Genomic DNA, 19,429 nt, shown 5'->3' with positions numbered 1-19,429 from the left:
AGAGATCCTATGTCCAACAAAAATCATGTTTTCATGTCTATGTTCAATAGAATTATACGAAATAATATAAAATATTACTCTATATTTTTATAACTATCTTTTTCAATTATATTACACATTTTGACTTGTCGAAGATACAAATGAGAACACCAATAGAGAAAATAGATCTTCATTCCTCAATATATATATATATATATATATATATATATGCATCTCTGATGCTATATGTTTGGTTTGGAAAGTAAATGGAAGGAAAAAACTTATAAAAAGAAAATGATAGAATGATTTTTAGCTATTTTGATTGGATGGCCAAAAGAAAAAAACAAATGAAGTGATAATAAATTGATTATTATTGGAAAACAAAGTTACCATGGAAACAAGAGAGTAACAATAACAGTCAATTGATTAACTGGATAGTTAATCGATTAAATGGGTAAATATTTATTGATTGACATTACAGTTAATCGATTAATTGGTTAGAAAATCAGGTGAAGTATTGGTTGAACAATTCTTGTAATTGTCGCGTTTTACTCATTTTATACATTTAATACATGTTGAAATTGTTTTGCAACATATGTTTATTAGTTTGTTAGGAGAATTAGTTAGAGTTAGTTTTTCATTTAGTTACTTTTTTATTTTTACAAGGCAATGTGCTTCAATATATAGCACTATAGCCTTATTTGTAAATCAATCAATTTTAATAAATCAATGAGAATGAATTGTATTTTCAATAATGATGGAGGAAGCTGTGAACAAAGGAGTAGATTTGTTTCCCTTATTTAAAGACACCAAGTTTGTCATGAAACAAATTCATAATCTATGTATCTTTTCCAAGTTAGGATCTCTCTAGTATAGGAAAATGGAAAATAAGTACATCAAAAACAATGTAAGAAATAGAAGGATTGGACATCTTTTACTTAACTTGGTTTGTGAGTTTTCAACAATTTTAAAAGCTCCATAAATATATTACACCAAAACACACATGTATGCAGATACAAGCACTCTCTATCAGACACATATATAGTATATGAAGATAAAGAAAAGCACCGTTTTTCACCTTTTTCCATGGTTTTAATTTGCATCATCTTATGCATGCAAGATATCTGAGTTGTCATGATCATAATGGAAGCTGGTCATAGATATAATTTATCTACACTATAAATAGTGCCACTAGTAACTTCTAGTTAAATGTTTGAACATATCTTTTATCTCCATAGTTCTAGGAATAAAAATTTGTTGTTCCAAATATTGTATTTGTTCATGGTTCGACACACCTAATTCTCTATGACTTTGTGCAACTAATTGATAGTTTAGCTGAAAGTATGCAAGTTATATGGAATCAAAATACTTACAATATTAGCTTATACATGTTAAAATATATAGTCTATAGGGTATAAGCTATAGATTATAAGTTACCTATTGTAGCTTATTAATTATAAGTTATTTATTTTGTCCAAATATAGTCCATTAGTTTATATTTTATAAGTTACTTGATGGTATTAGGAAAGACACTTTGTATTCATGCTATTTTATCCATTCTTTCATTCACACTTTCACATGTACCTTAGCAACTGCAGCAACTAGTGCACGCTTTAAATATTCACTAGTGGCATTTCATTATACAACAAAAACGGGTAATTCGCCCATATGGTGCATCTTCACTGAAAAATTATGGTTTTGGTGCAATTTTTAGGAAAATTATAAAACTAGTGTAACTTTCCTGAAATCGGCAATGGAATTGTCGATTTCTGTATTTTTTTACTGACTCCCCCCAAAATCGGCACAAGGGGAATTTTATTAAACTATAATTTTTTTACCCTCTCCCCCCTAAATGGTCAATGTGGGAGATTTATATATATTTTTTTTTCTCCTACCTCTAAATCGGTAATGGGGGAGTTTTTGTTTTTTTGTTTTTTCCCTCTCTCCCTAAATCGGCAATGGGGAAGTTTTTTATTTTTTTTTAATTTCCCCCCTAAATCAGCAATCTGGGAGTTATATTATTAGTTTTAAGGTTTACTTTTTCAAACACTAACCTAACAACACACAACACAATAATTTTTGTCGACCCTAACAACAAAACACGATAATGAATATTTTTTGTAACACTAATATTATACAAAAAACAAAATCTGATACTATTAAAATTTTAATTGTTTTTTCTGGAATGGCAAAAATTATTATGTTGTGTGTTGTTAGGGTTAGTGTTTGAAAAAATAAACCCTAAAACTAATAATATAACTCCCACATTGTCGATTTAGGGGAAAAATTAAAAAAAAATCAAAAACTTCCCCATTACTGATTTAGGGGGAGAGGGAAAAAACAAAAACTCCTCTCCCATTGCCGATTTAGGGGAGGAAAAAAATAAAAATCTCTCCCTTTGATGATTTAGGGGGAGAGGCTAAAAAAATTATAGTTTAATAAAACTCCTCCTAGTGTCGATTTTGGGGGAAGTCAGCAAAAAAATATAGAAATCGGCAATTTCATTGCCGATTTCAGTAAAGTTACACTAGTTTTATAATTTTTCTAAAATGTGTACCAAAACTGTTATTTTTCGGTCAAGGTACACCATACGGGTGAATTACCCCGACAATAAATTCAATACATTAATTAATTAAGTTTCATAGTTCAAAGTTCAAACATTGCTCACATCATATATATTAATGCACAAAGAAATTTATCACTTAATTTACTATTTTTTTTACTGGGGTACTGTTATTTTACCTGAAGTACATTCAATCAGATTCATGAAATTATGTTTTTTTTATTACAATGAATAGTGAAGTTATATCCCTTCCCTATACTTTTCACCAGTCTGAACTGAAAACTGGTTAATTCAAAAAAGCTGAAAGGGGTTTCAGAATTGAGGGGATGTTATTAGAGTTCGAAAGGCTAGAAAGACCTAGAGGCTATAGTTCAGAAAAAGAATTTCACTTCTGATAGGCTTTACCTGTTCATGCTAATACAGTTTTCTTGTTCATGTGAATGTAAACACTCAGGGGATAATTGATTAGACAGTTTATTTACTAATGTTATAGCCATTTTACCTAGTAGTCTGTGAAATGTTAAAAGTAAATTAAAAAAAGTGTTGGTTATACTAAGAAGTTAAATGCAAAAATCTCAAAAAAGTATAGGACTTTTTGACAAATGTTTATATTAAAATCACATTTTTCGGGTTAGGTACCCCCTTGACTAAATTCCTTAACTTTCTGATGATTCAAAAAAATAAACAAGATTTGTCTCTCTTTCTAATGTAGATGTTTTGCATATAACATCTATAAAGTTTGTGTTTATTTCTTATGTGTAGTGTAACTATAATTACCCTGAAATTAATATTGCAGGAAACTAGGGAAACTTGAAGATGCAGATGTATGCATGACTCTATCTCTTTCTTTCTCCTTCTCTTTTGTGACAGAGAGAGAAACACGATGTAGCGTGGAGGAGGGGCTAATTTTTCTTACAAGTGCTTCAGATGTGGAAAAAATGTACAGCAATATATCTGATATTTGAGCATAGTTATACAATCTAATAAAAAAAGATACAACTGAAACTATTTGTTTTTTTGTTGTTGTTGCAATATTGAAACAAAGTGATTCAACCATAACAAAAGTATATAAACTCATCCTTTTTAAGTGGTAGTCTTGAACTTCAAGCTTGCTTGGAACCTGGAAGAAGCCAGCATATATAAAACTACATAAGGTTAGTCACATTTAAATGAAAATCCAGTTAGGAAGGGTAACATCAAATTATAATCTTCTTAATAAGAATTTAAAATAAAATTCTGACCTTGCAAATTCTAACATTAAAAGAGCTTTCTCTTGTGATATATGTATCTGATAAAAATTAAGATGAAAGAAGAAGAAACCCTACCAACAGAAATAAGGACCGGTTGAAGTTTTAATGAGATCATGATAAACAAATTGAAAATTTTGGTTAAAGTTTTAATGAGAACATGATAAACAAATTGAATTTTTTTTACTAGTAGCACCTAATAAGAAGGTCTCGCCGAGGGGAATGAAGCCTTGTTTGAGAAATTTTTAGGGTTAGAGGTACTAACCATGGAAACTTTGAAAGGAACAACATTCCTCTCAACTAAAGCATATTAACCACAAAAGCATAAATATACATGTAGTCTCTTCAAATAAGCAAACAAGTTTTGAGGGGAATGAAGCCTGGTCCGAAGTCTTATAGTTTTTCACTTCATTGAAACTACGATGAACTTTCAATTGTTAAAAGCCTCGAGCCAGCCAACATTCTCCTCAACAAAAAAAACCCATCTGATGAATCGAAGTTTTGATGTATGCCTCCCCTCATCCTCTCACCCAGAAAACCCTAACCCACATATATGTTCTTATATATAGGGAGACCATGTGTGTGTGACTGTGTGAGTTAAAAAGAGACAGAAGGTACTGACTCACACTACACTAATGTGGCTATTTAGTACCTATTCACATGTTATATAATTAGCTTATATAAACTCGATTACCCCAAGCGAAACTAACAATAATTAAGTCTTTATCTCATTAGATGATGTTAAATACATGAATTGAACAACATTATAATGTTCAGTCTCTAGTTATTATTATCTACTGAACTAGTTGTAAGATAATGTAAAATAAACCAAAGTATTGTAGTTATGCAACATCATAAAAGTAGTACAGATGCATTCATTGAAAAATCAACATTGAAATGATTCAGATATTTATACTATGCTGCAAGTAAAATATTCATTTTTTTTCTCTTACTAGATACCAGTATCCCGAGTGAGTGAGAGACTAAGTACACTGTTAGTATGAATCTCTCCCTAAATTCACGACTCCCACTTAATTTTTATTTTATTTTAAGAAATTAACATGCCAGTGTAAATGTATATTGAGCTACAAAAATTTCTAAGGTAGAGTGAGTATATTATTGTACCTGTGAAAATATCCCCTCTAGAATGTCACTTGAATATTATTTTAGAGATTAAAATGCAATAATAAAAATTAAAACCTGATCTACATTTATTAATTGATATGAGATTTATCAAGTTCCACTGCATAAAATATATACATACCATTAGTTTCATCCATATAGTAAATGATCACTACACCTTTTCACCTAGAGTATGACTGCTATATCAAGATAAGAGGCTGTAATGAGACGAGTAATTTGAAATTATTTTAAGATGTAGGTCAATAATTAACTTGACAATTTTGGTTTATGAATTAATGTAGAAAATTAAGCTCATTATATTAATAACTAATCTCGAACTAATTATAGGTTGATTTATTAGATTCATGAACTAGGTGGACTTAAACTGATAATTCATGTATTTTAACTCATCATACAAAATCTCTGTATTTCAACTTATGATTTTTCTCTTTAAATAAGAGAAAATAATTAAGGAGAATGATTATAAGTGTCTTAATTAATATGCTTTGAGTTACGTAGAAATTTAGTTAGACCTTACCCAATTTAATGAGCGCATTGGTTAGAAAGAGAAAATATAAAATTTAATCTGAATAAATATTCTTTTATATATCAAGAAATAATTAATAGAGTAAATTACACTACACTCTCTGAGTTTTAGTGAAATTACACAAACCACCCCTCATTTTTTTACACCTACACAAATCTCCCCTATTTTTTAAACTTTCATTACATTGACCACCCCTGCATAAGAAATAAGTGTAATCTTTTAAACAAAAAATGAATAAATGCAATGAAGTTAAACAAAATATGATATATTGTGGAGACACGTCCAAATAATATATGAGTATAAAAAGTGATGAGTGGTTTGTATAATTTCACTAAAAACTCAGGGGAGGTTTGTGTAATTTACTCTAATTGCATAAAAACTATGGGAGGTTTGTGTAAGTGTAGAAAAATGATAAGTGGTTTATATAATTTCACTAAAACTCAGGAGTGTCAATCTAATTTACTCTAATTAATATATTTTTTCAATGTTAATTTATAGTTCTTAAACAAGTAGAAAACTTGATAAGAGATAACAGCAATTCTCTCGTAACCTGTATTTTCTTTATTTTAAAGAAGCAGCTTTTAGTTCAATTCCCATAGGAACAACCTGCTGCTGCTGGTCAACCAACCAACCTATTACCTGCTACCAGCAGTTGCCTCACAGTCAAACAAATAGAATAAGACAAAATGAGTATTTAAGATAAAGTGGGGATCAGCTGTCCACATCTATGTCTCTATCTAATAAAAAAATGATACTTTAAAATTATAAAAACAAAACTATTATTTTTATACTTTTCAATAAAATTATATTAATTAGATACATGGAGACACTATTATTTTACAAATAAACTTCATTCTTTAAGATACACTTTACCTTACAGTAAGATGTGTTGTGATTCCTTCATTATTGCCTTATTATTTTTTAGCCTTTCGCTATCCCAACTTTCACAATTTCCCTGTCCTATACTTTCCCCGGCACGGTCAAACAACAACACAATACCTCTCGAAATTTTTTTCTTCTGACCTTTATTGAATACAACTAAATTGTTGAAAATATTATTTTTCTTTCCCCTTTCATTCACATCCCGAAAATTAAGGAGAATGAATCATCCATTTCTTCCTGTCCTAATGTTCTAACTAAAGATCAATAATTAAATTATGAAATGGTAATGATTATGCATGAGTTGGTTATCCTCTATTTATGTAGGAATGTAGTATTGGTGCTTATGAAAGGGTATAGCTGTGACCATCAAATGTATGTTCCGTGAAACACGTCATAGGGAATGAGTGAATCACAACCGTTGAATTCCAATATGTCGGTGTCAGCGGGAGCGAACCCGAATAACGAGGAAGACATAAAATTACTACCATCACCAAACACCCTCTCATCATCCTTCTAATATTATATCATACCATGGACCACTCAAAACAACACAGTATAAGGCTTATACATATGTTTTTTCTGTCGGTCTCACATATTGTCTCACATTAATAAAAATATAATTCATTAATTATAAATTTTAAATCTTTATTATTATTTTGTTTTTCCTTTTTTTTATTATTATTATTATTGCAAAACATTGTATACGACAATATGTAAGACTTCAAAAATCTCTTCTTCTCTCCCAAAAAAAATAAGGTCAGGTTAATATAGAAAACTATACTTACACTATCTTTTCTATGAAAATAAAGTAAAAAATCACCTCCTATATGTTATTGATTATATCATTTATTGAGTGGACTCTCATTGAGAGGGGGTGTTGTAAAAAAAATGCAAAAATAATTTGGTATGATATTTTTTTCTTTTATTTATAATGAAATGAACTTTGACCCATAACAATAAAAACAAAAATAAGAACTCATCTCTAGTACCATATGGATCATTTAATTTAAAAATAAGTATGGTTGCATTACTTTGATTTAACAATAAGTAATAATTAACAAATAATAAATAACATGATGATAGTTTAAAAGCTATTATATATCATCCTCACATAGATATTAAATCATATATAATTTACTTAATGATATGTATAACAATAATTTATTATTTCTTGATCCATAAGAAAAAAACTATATATAGAGTAAAAGTAGTATGAGTAAAGTATGTACCAATGATACAACAGTTTTTTATTCCAATATAAAGTAATATAAGAAGACTTTGTGTATATAATGTACCGGTTTTTACATTGCGTGTATATCATCCTCATTCATTATTAATATATATTATTTTTATTTAAGAATCGATGATAATTACAATATGAATTATGAGCGAGTAACGTAATAATAATTTAAAAACTTTTACATTTTTTTCTTCATATGTTATCTATAGAAACACGTTAATAATTGAAAAGAATAGCCAAACAGGCTTAAAATCTAATTTATTTAAAAAATGCTATAATTAAAATAAGTAAAAAGACCATGGACCATTTTGGGTACTTTCACCGAAATTAGGAAGGTTCCTTAATATATTTAGTTTCAATAAGTATGTCAAATTAGATGTATTTTAACAAAATTATTTTTTCATTATTACAACTCTTCTCTATCCATTAAATGCAAATTAATGAAATTATTTTGATAACAATACTTCAAAATTTAGAAAGATCCTATAAAAAAGAATCAAAATGACTCTAAATAAAGGTATCGTATACTTTTAATACTAAACAGGTTGACTCAATAGATTTAAAACTAAATGCAAAGTCTTCTCATATTACTTTTTAATAATTGGAATAATTCATTTCACGAATTTCCATTCTCTGCTTTGTGTTACTTTATGTGCTATAAGTTATGATTGATTGAAAAATATATTTAAATTAAAATTTTAATTATTAAATATTTTTATGATTAATTATATCTCATAATATTTAGAGTGTCACAATATTGTGGAAGAGAAGATGTGGTGGCAAGAGAAGTGGTCGAGCTGGTAGAAAGTGGTCAATGAGGAAGCTTTGTTGAAGTCTCATCTCTCAATTCTCGAGCACAGAAAAGCTATGTCCCAATGTTTTGACTTATCATCGCAGTCATTTAATACCTTCCTCGACTTTATATATCAAGATGTGTGCGTGTCAAGCAACATTCCAAAGACTTCTTTTTTTTGCTTTTTAAAAGAAGGAGAGCTTGCATTTTCCAATTAAAAATATTTCAGAAACTTTATGTTTTAATTGGTGTTTGCTTACTGCTCCATTCTGGTTCCCAGATATGTTGAGAGCGAGACAACACATAAGGGCTAAATATAGGACATAAGATTTGGCTCATGCAGTTGTTGATCATATTTGATTGGTCGACCTAATTGAAGAAAGGATGATAAAAATAAGATATACAACGAAGGTGAATATGTTATCTAAACACTAGACTACCCTCTACCATGTGGTAAGGAGACATCTAATATATTGCTATGACAACTTGAGCAGGTGACAAAACAACTCAACCAAGATAAAACACTATATTAGTTAAAGTACAGGCACGTCAAGGCCGCTCGACAATGAATAAAGGGACCCACATCTTTCTCTGACTGACCTGGCAGAACGGCTTGCCATAGTTACAACATTTACCAGCGAATATACCATATCTAATTTCTCTATAAATAGAGGAGACCCCTCATAAGATAATTTACACTTAATATTTATTATATCCGTGTATCGAGAAGTGGTGCCATATAACCCTGAAAATAAATTTATATTATTACTTCTAATATATTTTTAGGTTATATAAAATTATATCACCATCATTTATTTGTCATATTTTGATATAGTATAAATAATAAATATTATCAAATTTGGATCCATCAATCACCTAATCAAGTTATTAGGTCACTTAGTGAGTTAGTAGTTAGACTAATTAAATCAATTTATGTAAAAAAGTTTATAACAATAACTAAAGGCAAAATATCAGAGTGGGTGGATAGTTGATATCAATGTTGTGAAACTCGAGTTGGATGTCAAATCGAAAGTAGTCTCGTATTAGGTTTAACCAGTTAAACTGTTTGGTATGACCTGGTGATTTCATACATAATTAATCTTTTTTATTTATGAATATATTAATTATATATAAATGATTTTTTTTATATAATTAATAATCATGTATAATAATTACATTGAAGTCAAATTTCTTCATTTTTTGGACTAGAGTAAAGCAAAATATTAGAGTATTGTTTCATTTTTTAATTTTTAAGTAAACCGTCCGGTTTACTTCCCGGGTTAATCCAGTTTAACCGGGTTTAACACGGTCGGACTGGAATTTCCCCAGTTCAAAGCGATTCAACGTTCACTCGATTAAGACGGTAAACCCGAGCCGTTTTCAAGTCCGGTCAGTAGTGAAATTGGTCGACCGTCCAGTACGGTCCGGTTCTCACAACAACGGTTGATATACAACTTAAAACAAAGCAATTTTTCATGAGTCATGACTAGTGTACTAAGCTACGCTATATAATCAATAATTTGAATCCTTACTCAGACAAAAGCTTCCCTCAAATCCAGTACATAATTATGGGTAACAGATTCTACCATGCAGTGTTTGTTAGGGTGTTAGCTTAATAGTTATTTGACTCAGTTCATTAATCAGGTTCACTTGCTTCAAATTAAGTAACAAAATAAGAAAAGAAAAGTTCAATACTAATATTAAAGCCTAGTGCCCAGGATTTGTTCTACTCAAATATGCAAAAACCTATTCTTAATAGCTTTCTTTATTTGTTTTCTTTTTTGACAGAACTTTTAGCTTTTATATTATGTTCAGAACATGCAATAACAGACACATGCAGAAAGTTTTACGTCAATGCGTTACATACATAGCTTATGAACATAGAAAAGCATGTCTCTACAATTCATTTAATTAACTGTCAAATATTTTTAAGTTTATAACATTATTTGAATACTATGAAACAAAATCATTTTGAGTAAATTTGTTTTTCACTTCCAAACAATCACAGAAGTTATAAACTTACAACCTCTTATATCATCCATAAGCTTTGACTCCTTTGAAGTTGAAGTGATGAGCCTAAATAAATAAAGAAACTAGGAAATATAAGAAAGCTATATATATAGCAACTATTACAAGCATCCAAGGTTACAAATGGAAGTTTCTGTTGTGATACACATATTAAAACCAGAAAGTAACCCTCTTATCTTATGGCTATTTTCTTTAGATCCATTGAAGTACATGCATATGTATATTAGTATATATTATATATATTCTATGATAACAAGCAGCTATATGAGTATTTCAAAATTGACGTCATTTCTTCCTATCTTGCTTTGGAAAGGTGCATAGCCTCTTGATCAAAAGTAGATTCATCACTCCAAACAAATTGATGAGTCATGAGTGAGAATTCTTGATTCCTAGTTTCTTCAAGTTGCTGCCAATTAGCCCATTTATCTGCTAAACCAATTCCTTGCAGCATTTTCACTACTTCTGACATTGTTGGACGATCCTCCGGAAAGCCTTGTGTGCAAAGCAATGCAACTTGAAGAATTGTCTCAACTTCTTTTGTATCATAACTCTCCAAATTGTTATCCACAATGTCCCCCAGCCTATTTTCTCTTACTAGCTTTTTCACCTGTTTATAGAACAACATTCATCAATAGAGATAATATTATAAGGAATTTGTTAACATGGTTCTACCACGAGCATAAGTGTTGATGAGGTGTTTCTATTTTATGTTTATATCTGGTGTACTTTATGACAAGATATTTGAGTCCAATATATAACATTGGTCACTCTACTCTATTCCAATACTAGGCAATATGAGACTAATATAATAATATATTTCAAGCATCCAACAATTAGATTGAGGAACTAATGTGATGACAACTTATGATTTGAGGGATTAATATGACCAAGCTAAAGTACCTACATGAACTTATACATTCATACATAAAAAAACCATTAAGAAGGATTCCGGTTTTATAGTTAAGTACTGCATTAAGAAGATAGAAAATATTACATGATCAATCAGAAGAACATCCTCCTCTTCTTCAAGGCGCGAGAGATCGATTGCACGCTCACCTGTGACTAGTTCAAGAAGTGTTATACCATAACCAAAAACATCTGTCTTTTCTGATGATTTTCCGGTTGATAAATATTCTGGAGCAATGTGACCCATTGTGCCCCTCACTTGAGTGGTAACATGAGTCATTCTTGTATCAACCAACTTGGCTAGTCCAAAATCACCTAGAACAGCTTCAAATTCATCATCTAGTAGGATATTTGCAGCCTTTAGATCGCGATGTATTATCTTAGGGTTGCATTGTTCATGTAGATACTCCAAACCATGGGCTGTACCAAAAGCCACTTTTTTCCTTGTTGGCCAGTCCAAACCTTTCTCATCAGATTTTAAATCTAAAGCAGCATTGAGAAATAATGTTAAGCAATTAGCACAAAGCTTGGAAAGTGTTATGGATCATATAACCAATTCCTTTATTGCTCTTAGCTTCAACATGGACTATTATTGACATCTCTATAGGTCCCTTCAAATTGTATTACAAAAATAAATAGCACACACAACAGGAAGTTGTTGAGCATAGATGCATAAATGCAGAATTCTAGTACTTTGTGTTATAGAACTCAAAGTTGTTGAGCATAAATGTATAAAAAATATTTTCGGACGATAAAACTGCAATCTAGTCTAAAGCACAAAATATTTTTACCTCTCAGTCGATATGCGACGCTTAGATTTTCCATGAAAGGATATACAAGGATTCTTTCAGTTGTAGTAGTACAGAAACCTATGAGTCTCAGGAGATTTCTATGAACTGCAACACTTATAAGTTGAACTTCTCTTTCAAATGCAGCCTCTCCACCAGGGTTATTATAATCAGAGAGGCGTTTCACCGCAACTTTTGTATTATCTGATAGTGTTCCTTTGTAAACTTTTCCAAATCCTCCTTGCCCAATTACGTTGCTTTCGCTGAAATTCTTAGTAGCAACTTGGAGTTCACGCAACGAGAATCTTCTAAGTTGCCCAAAGGAAATTTTTCTCTCATCTTCACCTGTGAAATGTATCAGGTGTTACTTTCCAAAGGAGTTTTACTATAGTATAGAATATATATTATCATTCACCAAATTCCATGCTATATATTTATTAAACATCTAGGGAAATGTATTCTATATTTTCATAACACTGAGAAGAATCATTTTCCTACCAGGCATAATTTGGCTATGCATTTGATAGAAATGAAAATTTACCTGAAACATCGGCAAAGATATCACTTTTGTGTCTTTGCATTTGATGGTACCTATATGAAAAGATAGCTCCAAGACAAAGAATTGCAAATGCACCACAACTTGCAAAACCTACAACCTTTGTATGTTTTGATTTGTGTGTTGAAGCTGCAGGAAGAGGTGAACTTTAGAAAGCAACTAGCTAAGTTTTCTTATGTGGTTCATATTCTTCAATCTAAATCACATTTTCTTTGGTATTTACCCAAAAAAAAGTGATATTTTTTTGGTTATACAAACAAACCTGGATGTTCAGATTTAGGAACACAAGGCTGCTCAAAGCCCTCTCCACAATGAAGGTGTGTATCTGAAAAGCTGAAAGTAGTAATGCAAAAAATAATGCATAAGTTTAGACTTTAGAGTATAGAGAAATATTTGCTACTAAGGAAAATACTTGAGAATATGAAGTTCTAGTAAAATTTACTTGAACATTGGAGCTGAAAACAGTTGCATTGGAATACTTCCAGTAAGATCATTTGATGAAAGATCCCTGCCAAAAGAAAACACTTCAAAATATGGAAATAATACCCTATAGGGCATACCAGAAACTTAGAAGAAAATACCAAAGTCTTGAAAACAAAATGTCTTTGTTTAAAAAACTTACTGTTTTGCCTACAATTCAAGGTAAATGTTCTGTTTTATGTTATGTGTATTTTGTAAAGGGAACAGAACAAGAATAAAATAACATTTTGGTTCAAGTGAAAGAGTTGAAACCAAATCCTACTTTGTTTTGTTTCATCCTATTTTGTCCATGCACTTGACACTACCTACTGACCATGGAACATGGTCACATAAGTTGTGCAGACTCAATTTTATACTGTTTGATCCTCCAAGAAACTTTAAACTTTATATCATTTTCTATGCATAAAAGGAGGAACACCTATAAAAAATAGAAATTGTTCGCTTACAGATGCTTTAGACTGGTAAGTTGACCCCATGTATCTGGTATAGAACCCTTAAAATTATTGTCAGCAAGATTCAGATATTGTAGATTTGTCAAGTTGGCAATGTAACCAGGTAAGGAACCTGAAAGATTGTTGTTCTGTAGTTCCCTGCATGAAGAGTATTATTAAGACAAGCTAGCAAGTATAATGCAAGGAAGAAAAATCAAATCATTAGAAAATCAGTTCATTAAACTAAAATCCTTGGATATATATTACAATGGTTTCATATAATATGCTGGATTAGTACAGTAGCAGAAATTCCAAATCCTATAAATATGAACTTTTCAAGATAACACTTACAAGCTAACCAAGTAATTCAATTTTGCAATTGAGGGAGACAGTGTTCCAGAAAATCCATGGGAGGCCAGGGTTCTGTAAATCAATGTAAACATTAAAAAATTCCAGTACAAAATAAAAAGAAAGAGAAAATTATGAAAAAAGTTAGATTAAGAAAACAATAGTAAAAAACATTGCTGTATTTTGTATGTGTATATGAACTTACAAAGATATGACATGTCCATTTCTGCAAGTGACATGAGACCAACTAAAGCATGGACTAACCAAATGACTATCCCAATCTATTTGATTATTGGAATCATTTAGGTAACTCAACAAATCTAGCAGAGCTTCTCCTGAAAATTAGCCAAGATAGTTTAGAATGGTTCAATAATTGTGTCAACATATATAACAGAAAATTATATCAATGTCAGGTACTAGCACTTAAGACAGTATAGACTATAGAACTTTATATACTCATGATTTTTTACACTGTCATTAAACAAGACAGTGTCAAATCATCATAATAACTAAAGTTTTTCATTTGTAGTGAAGTATTTAAACAGGTATTTCAAACATGTATGATCATATGGTTCATTGATAGCATAAAAATCATTACACAGTAACATAGGGAACCAAAAATTAAATTAAACAATATATGGTTCTGGTGAGAAGGAAAAATCAGCTAATTTTACCATACCTTCTACATCAGGATCCTTGATTGCATGACTGAGTTTGAAGACACTAAGGAATAACAGCCACATCATCAATATTTTGAGAGGATCATAACTAAAATTTGGGTGAGCCATTTAAGCCTCTTTGATACCTGGTTGAGAAACTTAACAGAATTTTCAAGGGGAAGAAAAATTCACCAAGAGAAACATTTGAATACCTTATCACATAAATAATAATAAAATTTTGAACGAATGTTAAACATGGCTATGCATATATATTTTTGATACTGATGATAAGGATGTTTATGCTTGTATTTGATTTTATCTACATAGAAGAATCTAGCTAGTATATTAGTGAGAAACAGTGTTATAATTATGAGGAACAAGCAAATTAAGGAAGGGACAAAAAACATACTAGAATAGCTTGCTTTAGACAACCATGAACACAGAAGCAGTTGAAAGAGGAGAACTTTAATGTTGTCATAATGATAAGTGTCATGATCAAGTGAAATTGAGTGATGTGTACTAGTGCAAGGGACCCACATGCAATGAGAAACAGTGCTCAAAAGTGAAACAAGGTGAACTATTATTATTTTCTTTTAATATATGAACCAATCAAAATAAAAAAATAAAAAGAATATACCAAGAGGCCAATGGCAAAGAATATGAGATATATTTGGTATTATTATTGGTATTGTGTCTGTCATAGTGTCAGTGGTGGGGAGAGAATGAGAATCCCACTAAACTTGGATTTCACTTTGTTTATTTTAATGGAGTGTTTATAACCCCTTTATTTTTTATTATTTTTTTCTCCAATTCTTTAAATGATAATTTCATGGGTGAAATAATGCTCCTCCAACTCCAAGCAAAAGGCATCATTAATTTTTTTAACCTAATGTCATATGAGAATAAGATATATGCATCAATAATATAAGAGTTTTTACATTATAACTATATACAGATGAATTATAAATGATGTGACACATGTTTATAAATCTTTGCCATGATATTTCTTATATATTATTACAGTTGTCAAAATTCTCTCAACAACTCCAAAATTCTAACATTTGCAGATAAAATTCCATTGGGAGATGTGATTTTTGTTTGTTAATCAGCATATGATATTCTTGTTTTGATATTAAAGAACTAAAATTGAAGGCATATATCTCATTCTTATCTTTGTGCTGAGTCAAATAAAACTTCCACTAAAATTGATTTGATTATATATTCTCGTGTTTCATGACAGCGCCTACTCATATTTTTCTAAAGGCCAAAATAAATATAAAGAACCACTTTAGATATTAAAAGAAGCACCATTAGTAAATAATGCAGCACTAAAATTGTTGGACCATGGTGGAAGAAAGGGAAGACTCAACTAAAGTGTTATTAAAGAATAATGAATTTTGATAGTGGATAAGAAATTATGGCATCACATTTGAGGTACATGTAAGCAGCATTTATGGTGGATTAAGATTATGACACTTGTAATTCAGGAACAAAACCAAAAACAAGGGATGGTTCAATTTGGCTAAATTAGGTTTGTAAGTGGCCGAGGTCAAATTTTTGGCTGACCCTAAAGAGAACAGTCTTGAGGAGACTTAAGGTGTATTTGCGAGTTTATTTTTGGAGAATAAGAAAAGAAATGAGAAGACCATGAAATACAAACCCTTAAGATTTTTCGATTTAGACCGCAATGAGACTGAGCTTGAGAGGGTAGTAAGGGATAAAGGGAGAGCACGGTGTTGTTCGAGAAGAAAAGGATATGGTGGTCACTGAAGGAGGGAGATGGTCACAAAAATGGGGCATTTTTTTTTGGGATCAAGTAGCTAATAAGATAGGGAAGGTGAATATAACATTTTGGGAAATTGGTTAGATTTGATTTACATAATCCCAAAAAACTATGGATTTATCAATGGAACCTTAGGTAAATGGTTCCAAAAATTAAATTAAAGTGAAATGTCAAACGAAACCTATTTAATTGGTTTGGTTGGGTTGGATTTGATTGATTTTGATGATTCCATCATGAATTGCATACATCCAACTTGTATAGTAAGAATTAGTGCCTTTGAAAGTTAAAACATGGTTCACTTGGTAACCATTGTTTGTTGTTGAAAGTTCCAGAAATGAACCAAACCTAAGCGAGTGTTATGTAGTGTGCTTGCTGTTGTTGGATGTTTAAGCAACAAAAAAAACATATAGAACTAAGGAAGGAGCAATTGAGAAGGATACATATTTATTATTGTACTAAGTTTGGGTTTGGATTATAAAATCCTAAAGTCTTGGTTTAATTCTTTATTTTCTTTAAATAATAGATAGATATCACTTTTTCATTTATTAAGGGGCCCTATTGATCCCATGACAAAATTAAGGAATAAGACGGTGGTCGTGTTAATAAAACACAAGATGTTGAAGAAAGATTATGTTTCATAGTACATGCAAAAGAATTAATAAAACACAAAACAGTATTTGGATCAAATTATCAATGGTAAGGGGCGGAGACATAATATTTATGTCTTATTAATATAAAAATTTATATACATTCACTACATCATCTGTTATTCATTTAGATTAATTTTTTTTAGAGTTAATAAAGATTGAATATGAATGGTAGGTGATGAAGTGAAAAAGTATAAAATCATTGTTAATGCATATATTCTTCTTTCAAAGAATAATACTTCTATCTACATAACTTATTTGACAAGAAAAAATTCAATATTCTCTTCAAAACTCTCACCCTTTATGAAGTTTCACTCTCTTTAGTATCACATGACATATTCCCCTCCCCTGATATCGCTTTAGATAACTCTCCAACTCAAACCCATTTATTTTTTCACCTTAAAAATGTCATATTTGCTCTTTATAAATCAGTTTTCTTCAATTGCTTTTTTCATGGCACATTATCATATGCCTATGAAGTCAAGACATGATTACTTATGATTTGTTTGTTTCTTGAATCAAATTTTAGTCATGGACATGTTATTCTTTGTTAGTGAACTATTTTTTTATTAATTAATTTTAGTTGGGTTATTCCATTGCTATGTATGATATTCTTAATTTCGTTATTTCTATCTTTATATATTTTTCTCTTAAAAAAATATTTGTATCAATCTCAAGCATACATTATTTTGATTCTCTATTTGAAAGAATTGAAAAACTAACTTTATGCTAGATTCTTCTGAGTTTAAAATACATATAATGTTTATAAGAGATAATGAACTTATTTGTGTTTACGAATATTTGGAATTTCTTCATAGATTTGTTATATTATATTTTTATCATGTTTCTTGGGAATTTAAACATGAAAGAATAACTTATTTTTACATTAAAAATTTATATATATTCTAATGATTTCATATGTTATTTATGTATAAATCATAATGTTGCCCCCTCTAAAATTATGGTCAAAATCTGTCACTATCAATGGTTGAATACTTGAACTACTAAATAGTGAATATGAATGAAAATAGGACAAACAATGGTAATTTTTGTATTTAGAATTAAAAATCATTAATGTTTTCTACATATAAAGTTTAAAACTAACACATAACATAATTGGTAGATAATGGAGTTTTGTAAGCATAATATAATAGGTCCAGTTCTAGTTAATTATATAGAAAAGGCTAAGAAAAGTCATCTTGGTGATGTTTGAACATCAAAAGAGATTACTATTTTTTCTGTCGCTTTAGGGTTTGTTTACAAGTTAATTCTTGGAGTGCAAGGGATAGAGAATTATAAGTTATAAGTGAGATTCTCCAAAACTTATTTTTAACCCAGCTAAATGTAAACTCATTCTAGCTCTAAAACTAATTAAATTAAGATTTAGGAGATAGATAATTAATGGTGGATTATCAAAGCATAAATTGATGATAGGGATTTTTTTAATATATGCCACATGTTAAAAATAAGGAAAATAAATTTACATGAGAGAATGATTTTGCAGTACGTTGAGATGAGATGTTTGTAGTTTTCCTATATAATCTCAGCTATATCTAATCATATGTGACACAGGCTAAGTTAATAAAGTTAGTTGTCTAAATAAGTTGGATTATGAATTAATTATATTTCTGGCTTGAAAAATAAAATTATATTAATTAAATTAATCCAATAATAACTTAAATGTTGCACTTTTAAATATTACTGACACTTTTATAGGTTTGTATTTATGTAGACACAACTATTTAGGATTTGATTAATCATAAAAATAGTAGTTTAAAAGAAATTAAGGTGGAATCGTTAGGATACAGGTTAGTCTGTCATATAATAGTTCTTCAGTTAATCAATAATATATTGGTTTAATGGTATAAGATTCATATTGATCTCCAAAACAACCTAAAATATCAAGTCCTAAGAATAATACTTACTAAGAAAGACAATACGTGTTCAGAAATAAATTAGTTGCTTATAAGATAACTTAGAAACAATAACAAAAAAAATAGTTCATGAATTTGAGTGTTTGAGTGACAGGTAGGTTTACTTTATTTACTCAGGGAATTTAACATGTGAATTTAAACTTAGGTTATCTTCGGTCCAATATTGTTTGGGCTTAAAAGCAACTAAAAAGGAGAATTAGAAATAAAATTATCGATCGTAAATAAGAGTTCAAGCTTTTTTTGTGATTTCATTTTTTTCTTTTAACTTGAAAGCCACATTTAAGCTAAAATTTGTTTGGCATGGTAACCATGGGGGATAAATTTATCATAATAAATAAAGTTAAGGATTTGTAAGCTGCTTGCATAAATTTAGCTAAATAAATTTAACTTTCTATTTCATCACCTTCATAAAAAAAACAAAAACTCCCTATCTCATCAACTAAGACTCTCATTCCAAAACGCCCTATGTTTAGAAACCTTCGGATAGAAAGAATAT

General features: G+C 29.9%; 1 protein-coding gene across 3 annotated transcripts; it reads right to left on the bottom strand.

Moving 5' to 3' along the window:
- Positions 201-15,046, bottom strand: LOC109358578 (probable LRR receptor-like serine/threonine-protein kinase At5g63710). 3 transcript variants are annotated; one of them, XM_019602899.1, is made up of 11 exons: positions 14,590-15,040; positions 14,116-14,245; positions 13,914-13,985; positions 13,578-13,721; positions 13,094-13,159; positions 12,914-12,984; positions 12,637-12,780; positions 12,099-12,440; positions 11,396-11,790; positions 10,656-11,008; positions 201-213 (listed from the first exon to the last, which is right to left on the bottom strand). In XM_019602899.1, the coding sequence occupies exons 1-10, from the start codon at positions 14,696-14,698 to the stop codon at positions 10,697-10,699; spliced, it is 1,785 nt and encodes a 594-aa protein (XP_019458444.1). In that variant the 5' UTR covers positions 14,699-15,040; the 3' UTR covers positions 201-213; positions 10,656-10,696. The 3 variants fall into 3 exon arrangements, with proteins under 3 accessions (XP_019458444.1, XP_019458453.1, XP_019458436.1); XM_019602908.1 differs by lacking the exon at positions 201-213 and having other exon boundaries at positions 10,459-11,008; positions 12,099-12,434; positions 12,631-12,780; positions 14,590-15,046; XM_019602891.1 differs by lacking the exon at positions 201-213 and having other exon boundaries at positions 10,459-11,008; positions 14,590-15,039.

Source organism: Lupinus angustifolius, chromosome LG01 (assembly GCF_001865875.1).
Source record: "Lupinus angustifolius cultivar Tanjil chromosome LG01, LupAngTanjil_v1.0, whole genome shotgun sequence".
Taxonomy (NCBI): domain Eukaryota; kingdom Viridiplantae; phylum Streptophyta; class Magnoliopsida; order Fabales; family Fabaceae; genus Lupinus; species Lupinus angustifolius.
The sequence above is the reverse complement of the archived record's forward strand: the minus strand, read 5'-3'. Positions and strand labels throughout refer to the sequence as shown.

Coding starts and splice junctions, on each gene's coding strand:
- LOC109358578 (XM_019602908.1), bottom strand. CDS start 14,698: ATGGCTCACCCAAATTTTAGTTATGATCCTCTCAAAATATTGATGATG. Junction 13,160..13,577: donor CTTACCAGTCTAAAGCATCT/GTAAGCGAACAA, acceptor TTCTTTTGGCAG/GGATCTTTCATCAAATGATC. Junction 12,985..13,093: donor TTTTCAGCTCCAATGTTCAA/GTAAATTTTACT, acceptor TACTACTTTCAG/CTTTTCAGATACACACCTTC.